Source organism: Neodiprion virginianus, chromosome 7 (genome assembly GCF_021901495.1).
Source record: "Neodiprion virginianus isolate iyNeoVirg1 chromosome 7, iyNeoVirg1.1, whole genome shotgun sequence".
Classification (NCBI taxonomy): Eukaryota; Metazoa; Arthropoda; class Insecta; order Hymenoptera; family Diprionidae; genus Neodiprion; species Neodiprion virginianus.
Window position 1 is genome coordinate 12,289,649 of NC_060883.1, and position 14,610 is coordinate 12,304,258.

Genomic DNA, 14,610 nt, shown 5'->3' on the forward strand with positions numbered 1-14,610 from the left:
TCTGTCGATGTGACGCTCTCGGCACGAAAAACGATTATGACAGTAATGACGGAACACAGTGCGGCCGAAGGCCCCTTTATGCGGCCAAAAGTCGAAAAATGTAGAGAATGATCCACAAATTGGTATATGAGGGTTTTTGGGGTAACTGATTCTGAATTCATCATCAGAATTAGCAAATTCAAGATGGCCGACCGAGTATGGCGTCATATCGTACGAAAAAACTTATAAAAAATTAAATGAATTCGGCGATTGATTAAAAGTCTTTGTTTTGAGATTGTTAGGGTATGTAATTGAGAATGAACAAGTCAAAAATGGCGGGGTGCAATATGGCGATGTTATACAGGAAAAAATTTTGAAAAAATTATTATATTTTTATCGACATTTACCATAGTAACTCACATTACACATGAAGAGTTCAGAAGCGTAACGGATAAAATATTTGAAAGTTAGGTGTAGAAAATAATATTACATAAAAAAATTTGCATTGCTAATCTCGTCACAGTTGCAATCTTCTATATCTGCATCGGTTTCTGAGGCCGAAGAACTGTCATAATATTGTAGTTCCGTTTGATTATTCACAGTTGGGGGAGCTAACAAATTAATACAGTCTTCAGATGAAGATTTTAGTGGATTTATGGGTAATCTCCGACAGCTGGAGATTTGTGGATCAGACGCAATCAAAAATCGTTTGAAAACATCCTCCAACGTTTTTTGACGATAATGTTTTCTTGCGAAATTCATGCGGTAGATCTTAAAAAATTTATTACAGGTTTCCTGCGCATCTTCGGACATTTGACCGATCAGTAACACCGAATGTTTTATTATTTCGGGGCCATGAATCAAAAGTTTGTGAACCAATGTGGGCATATAATACCAGGGATATTGTTGTACAATGTCTTGAGCTAATTTTACTGCATACTGTCAAAAATTGTTATCATCAATAGCATGACCACATGCAATAGTTTGCAATATAATATAAAAACGATATATAATATCTTCGTCAACTCCTGTTATTTGTGCAGCTTTTTTGTAGTTTTCAAAAAAACCTCGAACGGTGTTTCCGTCATTTGAGGTACCACTACCAGCTTTTGGCGTGTCAACATCGCAGCTGCGTATAACCCCCTCTCTCTTTCTCATATTCTTTTGATTTACTGTATGGATGTGTTTTCCTTCGAGGGCTCACTTTTATCTTTGTTTTTCACTTCGGTTTTTGAATTCTATGCTTTATTTCATTTTGTTTTTCATGTATTATTGTCATCGTTAAAACGAATATCTTACTTTTTTTTTGTAATACAGTGCACAAAAAGTGAACGGGCAGCAACGGGCAGCTAAAATTGATTTTAATTAGTACATGTTGGAATATTGAGTATTAAGAAGTTCCCGCTAGAAAGCAAAAGTCTGTTGTAGTTAAGGAAGTGGTGCCACCAGTGGCATGAGATATAATCCACTGTTACGACCTTTCCTTTTCTATGTTTTTGTTTATTTTTCTTTTTCTTTTGTAGGCTCTTGAGAGGCAGTACTCTCTATGCCGTGTAACGGACATCACCATAAACAAAACCTCTCCTCTAACCACTATTCAAATTATTTCGTTTATTCAATAAAAATACTGTTATTTGTGTTTATCCAATTAAAAATAGAAGTGCACCTTTATTATCCTGAATAATAAAAAAATCCCAACAGGTTATGGGCCCAGGAACGATTCCACTGCGCGAATCGAATAATAAAGTTGTCGTATACGGTATAGACTTTCGGTGTGTTTAACTTTTATCCGTTGAAATGGCAGACAAAGAAGTGTCAAATCTAACCAAATTCGATGGTACGAACTTTGCTATGTGGAAGTTCGGCGTGTCTTTTTTGCTAGACTCAAAAGACTTGATGCAGTTTGCTGATGGTACGGATGACGAACCAGACAAAGCTACAAAACTGAAAGAGTGGAAAGAGTGGAAAAAGGGTTGGTCAAAGACAGCGGTGATCCTACTCGGCTCAGTGGAACAGTCGTTACATGTAAATTTGATTAATTGTGACAGTCCGAAGAAAATCTGGGACAAGCTGCACGCACTGTATTGTGACACAAGTGAGGATGCGAAACAGCGTTATTGGCAAGATTTCTATGAGTTCCGCGTCAACGATGGTCAGGCAGTCGTAACTCAGATTGAAAAGTTCGAAACAATCTGTAAAAAGTTGGAGGATGCAGACGACAAGCCGTCTGAATCCGCTATGATGTCTAAGCTCCTCAGCAGTCTACCTACAAAATTCTCAGCATTCACGATGGCATGGGAATGCACCCCTAAAGCAGAGCGAAAAAAGGAGAATTTGATTGCGAGGATAGTTCGTGAAGAAAAGCGACTCACCGACACGGAAGAAAATGAGTCATCACTTGCGCTACAAGTGAAAGCTTTACAGATAAAGCTCGATGAAAAATCGAAGCCGTCGACCAGCGGTCAGAAGAGGCTGAAGAAGAAATTAAGTGCGAAGAAAATCGAAGCTCTAAAGAATAAGTACCCGTGTACTTATTGTCATGAAACAGGACATTGGTATCGCGAGTGCAACAAACGGTTGGCAAACGAAAAAAGTGATGGAATGAATTCGGGTCAGGGAAAGGCGTATCTCAGTGATATCTCGGTTCTTTTCTCCGAAACGACGGAAAGCGATGATTCTGTGTAGCTGGCAGATTCGGGTGCTAGCATGCACATGACCTTCCGGAGTGAACTTTTTCGTGAACTCGGTCCCGCGACAACAGTGCGTTTCGTGAAAATCGCGAGTGACAAAACGTTACCGGTCGCCGGTATCGGAACAATTGATATTCAAGTGAGCGCGAACAATAAACTGTATGACAGACAGCTGTCGAACGTTCTTTTAGTGCCCGATTTGAAACGAAATTTATTCTCAGTGGGAGCAATAAATGATAGACAATTCTCGTTTCATTGCTATCGTGATCGGTGTGAAGTTCGAGAGAGCGATGGTACTGTTTCCGCGGAAGGTGTTCGCTATGGGAAGCTATTCCGTATGCTTTTCGCAATGAAAGCTCCAGCGAACGCGAATGTGGCCGAGACTCAATCGCTACAGCTGTGGCACAACAGACTCGGCCACATCAATGTCAAAGCTATCAAGGAGACCGAAGAACGCGGTACTGCAAACGGGATGAAAATCGTCAACAAGGCTGATGAATTCTTCTGCGAAGCATGTGTCTTGGGTAAGCAGCCTGAAGTTTCACATCCATCTATCGAACGAGAGAAAATTACACAGCCTGGAGAAATGATACACTCCGATGTATGCGGTCCAATAAACGTAGAATCGCCGCTTGGGTCGAGATACTTTGTACTTTTCAAAGACGACCGTACTGGATTCCGAAATGTTTACTTTATGCGGCACAAAGCAGAGGTCTTCGATAGACTCAAGGGCTATGAAGCTTTAGTCTCAAAGCAAACTGGCAATAGTGTGAAAACCTTGAAGTCTGACAATGGGAAAGAGTATCTCTCAAATCAGCTTAAAGATTTCTTACAAAAGAAAGGCATCGTCCATGAGTTATCGACGCCGTACGTTCCTGAACAAAACGGCCGTGCTGAGCGTGAAATACGAACGCTAGTCGAAAGTGCGAGATCGATGTTGATTGCGAAGGATCTTCCTAAGGAACTGTGGGCGGAAGCTGTTAGTACGGCATCGTACGTTCTAAACAGAACGATTTGTAAACGGATCGACGGAATGACAGCCTACGAGAGGTGGTTTCAACGCAAGCCAGAAATCAAACACATACGCGTGTTTGGAAGTGATGCCTACGTAAGTGTGCCAAAACAAAAACGTAAGAAGCTGGATCCGAAAAGTAAAAGGATGACCTTCGTTGGCTACGAAGGAGAATCGAAGAATTATCGATTGTGGGACGCTAAAACCCGAAAAATAGCAGTAAGCTGCAACGTCAAATTCAATGAAACCACATCAGTCAAGGATAAGTTGGAAGCTGTACGAAAACAAAATGACCACATAGTTATCGAAGATGACAGTGATTCTGAGGCTGAAGAGGATGAAGAGGACATCGGTGAGCCCGAAGAACAGCCTCAACTACCGGAAGTAATCGAAGTTGAACCTGAGGTGGATAATCAGAGATCGGGAAGAACACGGTTGCGTGATAGGAACCTGATCAGAAAAACTAGCCGCCTAGTTGACGAGATCGCACTCGTTGCTGATGCAGTGCCAGAGACATACGAAAGTGCAATTGCAAGTGATGAAGCTGATGAGTGGAAGAGTGCGATGTGTGAAGAAGTGGCGGCGCTTCGCGAAAACGAGACTTGGACATTAGAAAAGCTCCCGGTTGGGCAACGCGCGATCGGGTGTAAGTGGGTGTATACAAGAAAGACTGATTCGGAAGGCAATACCAAGCGACTCAAAGCTAGACTCGTAGCAAAAGGCTTTGCACAACGAGAAGGTATTGACTATTTCGAGACTTTTTCGCCAGTGGTCCGCTATGAATCGATAAGAATGCTCCTTGCCATAGCCGCAGCAAAGGATATGGAAGTAGTGCAGTTCGATGTAAAAACGGCGTTTCTTCATGGAGAATTAGAAGAAACTATTTACATGGAGCAGCCCCGTGGATTTGAAGATGAAGAGAAGGCTGGTGTAGTTTGCAGACTACATAAAAGCCTATACGGACTCAAGCAATCTCCACGCTGCTGGAATTCAAAATTTGTCGTATTTTTGAAGCAGTTCAATTTTGGTGCAACAGAAAGTGACCACTGCGTATTTTCCGGTAATGTAAGAGGAGCAAAAGTGTATCTGGCACTTTATGTGGACGATGGTCTACTACTATCATCATCGAAACCAGCAATAACAGTAGTACTGAGAAACTTGGAACAGCACTTCAAGATAACCATAGAAGATGGCAAGCAGTTTATCGGTCTCGAAATTGATCGTGATCGAAAGAACAGGACAATAAAAATTGGACAGAAGGTGTACATACAGAAAATTCTCAAGAAATTTCGAATGGAAGAAGCCAATCCGTCAACTGTCCCCGCTGAACCAGGCTTGCATCTGAGTCAAGAGCAGAGCCCTAGAAATGAGGAGGAGAATAAGAATATACAGAGCATTCCATATCGTGAAGCAATTGGCTCCCTCCTGTTTGCTGCGAGAGTGAGCCGTCCCGATATAGAATACGCGGTCAACCAAGCTAGCCAATTCCTATCGAATTATGGGCAAGAACATTGGCAAGCAGTTAAGAAAATCTTCCGGTACCTGAAGGGAACCCTGGATTATGGGATTGTCTACGGAAGCAGTGGGAGTAACCTTGAACCTACTGGATTTACTGACGCAGACTATGCTGGATGTGTGGATACGCGAAAGTCAACGAACGGTTTCGTGTTTTTACTTAACGGTGGTGCGATTTCATGGTCTAGCCAACGACAACGAGTCGTAGCGCTTTCGACTACAGAGGCAGAGTATATCGCTCTCGCACACAGTACCAAAGATGCGATATGGTTACGCAGAATTTTAGGTGAAATAGGCTTTAAGAGTGATACTATACCTATGTACGTTGATAATCGATCTGCGATCGACTTAGCAAAAAATCCAGAGTACCATAAGAAAACTAAACATATAGATGTTCGGTTTCATTTTGTACGCAACGTAAATGAGCGTGGTAAAATATCTGTAAGACACGTAGAAAGTGAAAAGCAACTTGCAGACATTTTTACTAAACCATTGTCGAAACAACAGTTTGAGTACATAAGAGAGAGACTGAGTATTGTACGCCAGTCTTAATAAGTGGGAGTGTTGGAATATTGAGTATTAAGAAGTTCCCGCTAGAAAGCAAAAGTCTGTTGTAGTTAAGGAAGTGGTGCCACCAGTGACATGAGATATAATCCACTGTTACGACCTTTCCTTTTCTATGTTTTTGTTTATTTTTCTTTTTCTTTTGTAGGCTCTTGAGAGGCAGTACTCTCTATGCCGTGTAACGGACATCACCATAAACAAAACCTCTCCTTAACCACTATTCAAATTATTTCGTTTATTCAATAAAAATACTGTTATTTGTGTTTATTCAATTAAAAATAGAAGTGCACCTTTATTATCCTGAATAATAAAAAAAATCCCAACAGTACATAATACTTTTACCTAAAACCTCATATGACTTAGAGAGCAAGATGTAGTAAGATAAAAAAGTATTCACTCAATCAAATCCATTCAATTCGAGAAAAATAACCAAAAAATAGTCCTTACATATCTCCTTCTAAGAATGTACTATTCAGGAATTTATATTCAGAATTTTTTTTCAGTTATTTTACTCACCTTCAGCTGTAGAATCCATTTTGTTTTGTTCAAATCGCTTTAAAAACAAAAATTTGACGCCTGTTTATCCGACACGTCGCCAGTCGCACTTTCCTAACCGTCGTGTAGCGTTCGGGCGAAGGCCATATTCAGACTGATATTATGGGGGGGATTTGAGGCAAGGGACCTTACTATGAATGTTTTCCGACTCCTAGGGAACTCCTTTAGCCAACCCAATGACAAAATATCCCCAACTAAAAACTTTTTTTTTCGACTTTTGGCCGCATAAAGGGGCCTTTGGCCGCACTGTGCGGAAGACGGTTAGATCATAGAGAGGTATAAACTTCAATAAGCTCTGAAACATGGCGAATCCTGGCAGAACTAACAATAAGCAGTACCATTGTAATCTCGACGAACGAAGTCTGAAATATAATATACACATGTTACATGACTGGCTGGTCGGTCCTTACTGACTAGCCTACCGCACTACTACTTATATTTCTCCCTTGCACCCATACATACGCACACTAGTCTGCATTACAGTTTAATACACAATAACATCAACAATTGATTGCATTCAGTTGCCCTGACCAATATTATTTTCTGCAAAATCCAAATACCAGTTAGTTTTTCATGGTATTGATACGCAATGTATAATTTTTCCAGATTTTTGAACTCAAATTTGACCATTTTTTGCATAGACGCAATATGAACGACGTTAGGGGATAGTTACCCCGTCGAACATTTTTTCAGGGAAAAATTCAAAAATATATTAATCTTCGTTCGTGTTTGTCGCAACATATACGTTTTCCCAGATTTGTAGACTTAAATTGAACTAGTTTTTGCATAAATATAATTATATTTAGGGGTAGTTCACTCCTACAATTTTTTGTTCCAAATGAGACGATCACATTTTTCCAGTCAGTCAGGTCAAAAATTGATATGTTTTCATAGTTGAAACAGGGAAATTGATGCTTGTCACCTCCATTTTTGGAGTTTCACCCCGTTCAAGTATTTTATAGCTAAGTGAAAGAAATACGTGTTGCTTATTGTTAGTTTTGGATGCACTATACGACATATCAACCAGATCAAAATCGGAGAAATCGACCTGGTATGCCTAACGAGTTAGTTTATCTGCGTCATGGTCATTCCTAGTAACAGTCTTCGTACTCTTTCTTATTTTCGTACCGTGGGTATTTAACTCAACAGTAATCGCACTAATTCTTTAGATCAGGATTACCTTAGAACTTTGCTCTCAAAACTCTACATAAGACATATTTCCTTCTAATTTTTTTCATTGCGTAACGTATGTTACAGAAAATCAGGTTAAAGCTTCGTCATCATCACAAACTTGAATTATGATTCTCTGTATTTATTATTCCTATTTGTACGCACAGATGTTCAAATAAGTACTTTATGTTGAGGAAGGCCCTCACTTGGGTCGAGACATTAAAAATTCGGCGTGTTTCCTTTAGGCCTACATATCCAGAACAAAATAATATACAACTCTTGGCCAATAAAAGATGGTATGAAGAAAATTATGGAGTGAGAGAAATACGCATTATTTGTAGTAACTAATTTTTGTTACAAGTTGGTAATTTTTTGAGTAAGAATTTCTTCTCTGCATGCACGATGTAAGGAGACTGTAGTGTGTAGATGTTTATGTTTACCCTTTTCAATCCTTTGCTTCCGATGAGAAGCCCGTAAGACGGCAATGCCGTCTAATAAATGAGATGCGGGTGTGCAAATCATTAATCTACGAGAGAATTTTGTTGACCATATGTAAATTTGAACAACTGGTGAATTTGAAAAATTAACGACGGAGCCAGGAATCGAACCTGGAATCTAGCGATGCTTTACCGGAGATTTACTCCACTAGACCACCTAGCCGCCCTGACTCTGTTGTCATTAATTTCTCTCATAACCAGTGAGTTCAAATTTGTTTTCATGTGCCCGATTTGTATAAGTAAGAATTTCTTCTCTGCATGCACGATGTAAGGAGACTGTAGTGTGTAGATGTTTATGTTTACCCTTTTCAATCCTTTGCTTCCGATGAGAAGCCCGATGAGAAGGTAATTTTTTGTTTAGATGTATACGTTTATGTATTTTTTTCTGGAATCATCAAAGCTAGAACTCTAAGGATTTTGTCTATGAAGTATGTGCTTTTTTCTCAAAATTTGAGTAAACAAATTTTGTTCAACCAAACAATTATGACAAATCTGTAAAGAAATCGAAACCATTACGATCTGAAGTAACCTAAAAATCTTCATGTTTCAAAGTCAGATCCATCTGATAGGAAAATTGTTTCAGTAGAGGTAATAAAGTCCCATATACAGAAACTTGAGCGGAAACTTTTTTACGCTGCCACTGGTGGAAATCAAAAAATAAAATTGGCGAACAGTGTTTTGGTGCTGTATCTGTTTCCTTTGTTCCTGTTTTACTTAATGAACCTACGTTGTTTTGCTTCCAGACCAGATATAAACGCGATAAGATCTCTTCCGGTGGCGCCAGCAGTAACCAAAGGACCCTCGACAAACATGGCTCGCGCGACGGTCGATGATAGGGAATTACCACGTCAAGGAAGTCTCGCAGATGGTGAAGGGATCAAAATCGTTATTCACGACGTTGACAGCGATCTCGGTAAGTTTCAAACACTGCTCATACAAATGAAATGCACAAAATAAGCCAACTTGAGAAAAAATTGCCGTTTAGTTACAGGCATAAATTCGGATTAAATAGTTTAATAATAGTTTTTTCATGACTATCGACCAAAACTGACAAAACTTGTTATTTCGGCACATCAGCAATTTTCGACATGGCTTTGTATTACAATCCGTAAGTCCTGGTGGAGAAACCTAACGAACTGAGTTGTTCATCATTATTCCAACACATTCTGATTTCTGTGTAGGGAATTTTTTTGCTGTAGTATAGTAACAGTTTCGATTTTCTCGTGCGTTGAGATATCAGAGAAGCGTCCGTCACTGTGTTTTGCCTCAAAGAACGATGTTTTATATTTTCAGGATTGTAATAGAAATATGAATTCCTTTGGGGAAAAACTACCGTTATAAAGAAAACCTTTTGATCGAAATTTGTATTAGTCAAGTTTTTTGTTACGGATCCAAAAAGATTAAATCTCACAATGATAGATCTGGGTTACAGTAACGTTACTGAGATTACCGTTCTGTAGCTTAGTTCTGGGTGGATTTCACTCTATCGAAACTGATTTTCAGATTTCGGTACCTCGAGCATGCATCCCAGACATGGGTTGTAACGGAGAGTTGTTCAAAGTCGCATCAACACCAACAGTGCCCGTGATATATATAAAATATGTCAACAACTGACACAGACAGCTGATCGAGACGACCATCGATAGCGACCGTGACCTGCTAGCATCCAAAATAGTAAACAAAGACGACTGACGCTGACCAACGCATACCAGGACGACGACCCACGACAGAACACACGAATAGGGAAATGACGTCGACAGGATCGTCCAACAACAGCTCTGGGAGAGTATAAAACTGGAGGACCACGAAGAGCGGTCACCAGTTGTCCGGCAAAGCGCCAACTGCGTCACCGAGTAGAAGGATAGTCAAAGTTATTAGTCCAGTTGTCCGGTATAGCGCTGAGCTGCGTCATATTGTAACGAGGCGTTTTTCATCTAGATAGCGTTATCGAATTTAGGTTCACGAGATTTAGAGAGGAAATTCAAGCATAGAGCTTAGTCCGAAATTTAGTGAAGAGTACAGAAATTACAGTCCATGATAGCCCGGGACCTCTTGAAGAAATATTGAGTAGAGCCGCGTATTTAACGTTTGAGCTGTAGGAAAGTTTAGGGGCAGAACCGACGAATTCTGATAGATTTATTACTTCTATAATTTTATTTCAAATTTTGTTCTCTACGGTTATATTTTGTAAAACCTTATGTTTTGTCTACCGACAAGGACCTTTGTACTTGGATTAATCGCTATTAAACATATGTTACAGTTGAACACGTTCTCGTCTATCTCGTAGTCAACACATTACTAGAACATATAACTTTACCTTGGAAAGGGGAGGGAAATAAAACCAACAGCCAGCCAAAGAATTCTCTGGTCTGAAAGGTTGACGGTGTTTTGGGTCAATAACCCATAACAAAATATAAGCAGGCGACTCTGTTTACTCCGAGTTCACGATTAGAAGGGAGTACTGGGAAATCCGTATCTCCGACTAGGTGACATACGCTTCTTTTACTTGTCTCCAGTTGAAGCAACGGCCTACAAGCCCTCGTCTTACTGAAGGCAGCAACGGACAGAGGTGCTTGTTCACAAATTCAAGGCAGCTTTGGTGATACCTAAGTCCGTGCAGTTCAATCACCGGGTGTTTTGGGTTGATAACCCACAACATAATATAGGCAGGCGACTCTGTTTACTCCGAGTTCGCAATTAGAAGGGAGTATAATACTCTATATATAATACTCTATTCTAATATTGTAGTTACCCGTAGAATAGGTGACATACGCCTCTGTCACTTGTCTCTAACTGAAAGCAACGGCCGAAGAAGCCCTTGTCTTTCCAAAGGGAGCAACAGGCAGAGGTGCTTGTTGACATTCCAAGGCGGCTTTGGTAATACCTAAGTCTGCATAGTTCAACTATCAAGGGTTTTTGGGTTTGATAAGCTGATGCAGCTTTTACCTATAAGAGGGGGTTTCTTATAAATCTGTTAAATTTGACAAAGAACACACTAATAACGGGTTTATCACATAGGCTCTGGCCCAAAATAAACCGCACCCGTTACAGGGTATATTATAATATCGTCCACTACTTGCTCGGTTCACCGAATATATATGTGATCTACCTGAGTGCGTTAGTTAGAAAAGGGAAATTTTGGATTTGATGTTGTATAAAGATTCCACTTAGGTTCGATTGAGGGATATGCTAACTACGAAATGAAGAAAAACACAAAGAAAACAATTTCCTGCTTACTTTATTTTCCTATTGCCTAGGGTCTTATCTTTCATTTGCGACAAAGGTTTCATAAATATTCCACAAATTGACGGGGTTATGACGAATTTAGTGGAACACGTCGCGACGTTCTGTTGCGTCAAGGCTTTGTCGCCCCGCGGTCCGCTGTAACCTTTACTGTATTTTACCTAAGCGTAATATGAATTTACCCTGCCAGGTGTTCCCACAGATACATTTTTGGGATATGAATTTATTTTACCAAGTATTCTTATAGGTTAATTCTTAAAACATGAATTAGTTGTACTGGATATTACCACAGATAAATTTTTGCAGCAACTCCACCCAATGAAGCAAAAGCGTCGTTTGTCAGCATCATTTAGTTACTCGCATTCAGTATTTCAGTATAGATAGACGTGCAGTATATCAGACCGCAACGAAAATGTTAAAGCATACGCATTCCGGCCGCAAATCTGCAAAAGATTCTCTTAAACGCCCCTGCTGCATGAAGAAATATAGTGCATGATACATTCAATCGCTGGAAGTCGGTGAGCGATGATACAAATACGAGTCGTCCACCAAAAAAATTTGAAAGATGTGTCTCGGTCGTAGTGTTATGTTCCAACGGAAACGTTGCGAATCGATTATGATTCCTTTATTGGCTACATTCACGTTGAGACAAGGGCAGTATCTCTAGTTCCAAAAATAAGGGCTTCTTTGTTTGTAAAAATTATATATAATACATGCTGCTTAGTGCTTCGTAAATATGAGCTTGCCTGACAAAATAATGTTCAATGTAGAGTGTAAGAACTATCGATATAAGAGTGTTGCACGTTGTGACTTTAACGAACCGCTGGGTACAATCATGCCCAACATTACATCTACTCCACCACATAATTGCTACATAGATGCTTGCCGAGCCCCCCCCTTTTTGCATCCAAGGCCTCGTCGTAATAATTCATTAATTATTACTACTATTGACCGTACACCTTATCCGATTAATAATTCCCCCTCCCCCCACCGCTTGCCCCGTCCAGTTCGCTGACCTGGTGCAACAGCAATTCTATCCTTCCGTACCTGAGAAGTGTATACCTGGTCCTATTGCCGTAAGTGTGCTCTTGACTGACAGAAGGTCAGAAAGATTAGATATGTTGGCAATGAGCTTGCATGACGATCATTGTGACACCGAAAAACAATCTATATTCAACCTCGTAGGGAAATTCAACCATCTCTTCCATGTCCCAAGTAATAAATTAGGCCACGCCAATTCGACTCATCACACTATCTCCATGACAGGAAATACATCCATTTCAACCGAACAGTACTGTTTTCCTACGATTCAGAAAGATGAATTCGAATCACAGGTTGATGAACTCCTCAAGCAAGATCTCTGAATATTTTGCATCTCCTTGTCATTCCCCGGTACGGATGGTGCCTAAAAATCTGTAACAAATCTGTCAAAGTAATAATTTTTCTGAGATAAAAGAAGCTCTGATTGACGTCAGGAAGTGATGTGAGACCCTGTCTCTTGTCTGTATGCTTGGTCAATTCGGGATATTACTCCGTCAAGATATCATACAAATGCAGGCGTTTTCGGCTAGTCGTTAAGGGCTTACAAAAAACACCCGCGAGGTGTCCGCTTCCGATTTCAATAAAACTTGGTAGGAATGTTAAGTACGCTGAAAAAAAAGACACGTATTTTTTTATATCGGCTGAAATCAATTTTAAGAGGGTGAACTACCCGCCTGAAATGCTATTTTTGACAATTCCTAATATATTGCGTATTCGGGCCTAATGTACAGATTGCAGGAAAACTTGATTTCTAGGGGTTTCTGACGTTGCTCTTTTCAAATCTGAAGGCAAAATTTGAAAAGTCCGGAATTCCGGATCCAACATGGCCGACGTCAATAACGAAAAATCTATCGATTTTCACTGAAAGTGGGTGGAAGCTGTTTCCGAGGTCGCTGATCATGGATCTGACCACGAAAATTCGAAATTCGAAGCGACGAATTCAAAATGGCGGTAGAAAATCATCACAATATCTGCCGTCTCTACGAAAATTGGTATCCATACCTGTTTCTGGAGTACTTCAGAACCCATCCAATTGTGGTTCAGTGGCGGCATGAAACTGTAGCAGGAGTATCATAATTCAGAATTTCTTTATTCGTACCACCGGTAACATTGTGCAAAATGGTAATTGTGGTGTCGGGTAGGTCAGAGAGAACGAGAGACGTTAATCGCTTAGCGGCTTTATTTTGACTGATTAGTTCTTCTCACCTTACAAGCTTCTCACCACACACACACACACACACCCACACACACACAAACACACACCCACACACACACAAACACACACACGCATTTATACATACACCACGCACTCTCTCATACTCACACCGCGTCCTCATGTACACTACACTCCTCTCCGTTTAACTTTGCGCCCCTTGTCTGATTCCCCCTCGTTGTACGCGTTACGCTTGTTGTCTGTTCAATCGCGGTGATCGTCGTGCTGGTTGACAAGCGTCTTGCCCATTTGCTGCCTCGGGTTTTGATGATCTCCTCGGGGCCCCTCCCCTCACCAGCTGATCCACGTGGCGTTTGACTATGCCGCCTGAGTCCAGTTTTACCGTATACGTCACTGGTCCTAATCGTTGCTCGGTCGTGGCTTCCGTCCACGGTGGCTCGTTTCGGCTGACGTTTTTCGCCCACACCCTTTCCCCTCTCGAAAATTGTGTCGTCCTTCCCCCTCTTGCGTTCCGTTCCTGTCTGTGCACCGCTTGCTCCTGATGTTTCTTTATGTCGGGTTGCATTAAGTCGAATTTCGTTCGTATTTGTCTGCCGAGCATTAATTTGGCCGACGTTTCTCCTGTCGTGCAATGTTGAGTCGATCGGTATTCGAATAAGAATGCGTCGACGGCTTCCTGTGCTGTTTTCCCATTTTTTAGCATGATCTTCAGTTTTCTCTTGAATGACCTCACCAGATTCTCCGCTGCCCCGTTTGACGCGGGGTGTTTTACTGCCGATCGTATGTGCTTGATTCGCGCACTGCTCACGAACCTCGTGAACTCGTCGCTCGTGAATTGTGGTCCGTTGTCACTGACGATTTGCCGTGGGAGCCCGTGCCTAGCGAATGTTTGTTGGAAGACTTTTATTGTTTGTTGCGCCGTGGTGCTTTTCATGACGAAGATCTCGGGCCATTTCGTCCTCGCGTCTACTATTAGTAGGAAGTTGTGTCCTTTGTACGGTCCCAAGAAGTCCGTGTGCACCCTTTCCCACGGTTTTTCCGGCCAACTCCACGGGTGCAGTTTCGCCGCTGGTGGGTTGTCCCGTACTTCGGCGCAGTCGCGACAGTTTCTCGCGAGCTCTTCGATTTGTTTATCTATTTGTGGCCACCAGCCGAACGATCTTGCTATCG

At 41.1% G+C, this 14,610-nt stretch overlaps 1 protein-coding gene across 2 annotated transcripts in view; it reads left to right on the top strand.

Moving 5' to 3' along the window:
• Window positions 1-14,610, top strand: part of LOC124309248 (regulating synaptic membrane exocytosis protein 1) — a 1,429,783-nt gene that overhangs the window by 1,080,638 nt on the left and 334,535 nt on the right. For both annotated transcript variants that reach the window (XM_046772697.1, XM_046772698.1), the window contains exon 10: window positions 8,726-8,895. In XM_046772697.1, the coding sequence (XP_046628653.1) occupies window positions 8,726-8,895 (170 nt within the window). The remainder of the gene's footprint in view (window positions 1-8,725; window positions 8,896-14,610) is intronic.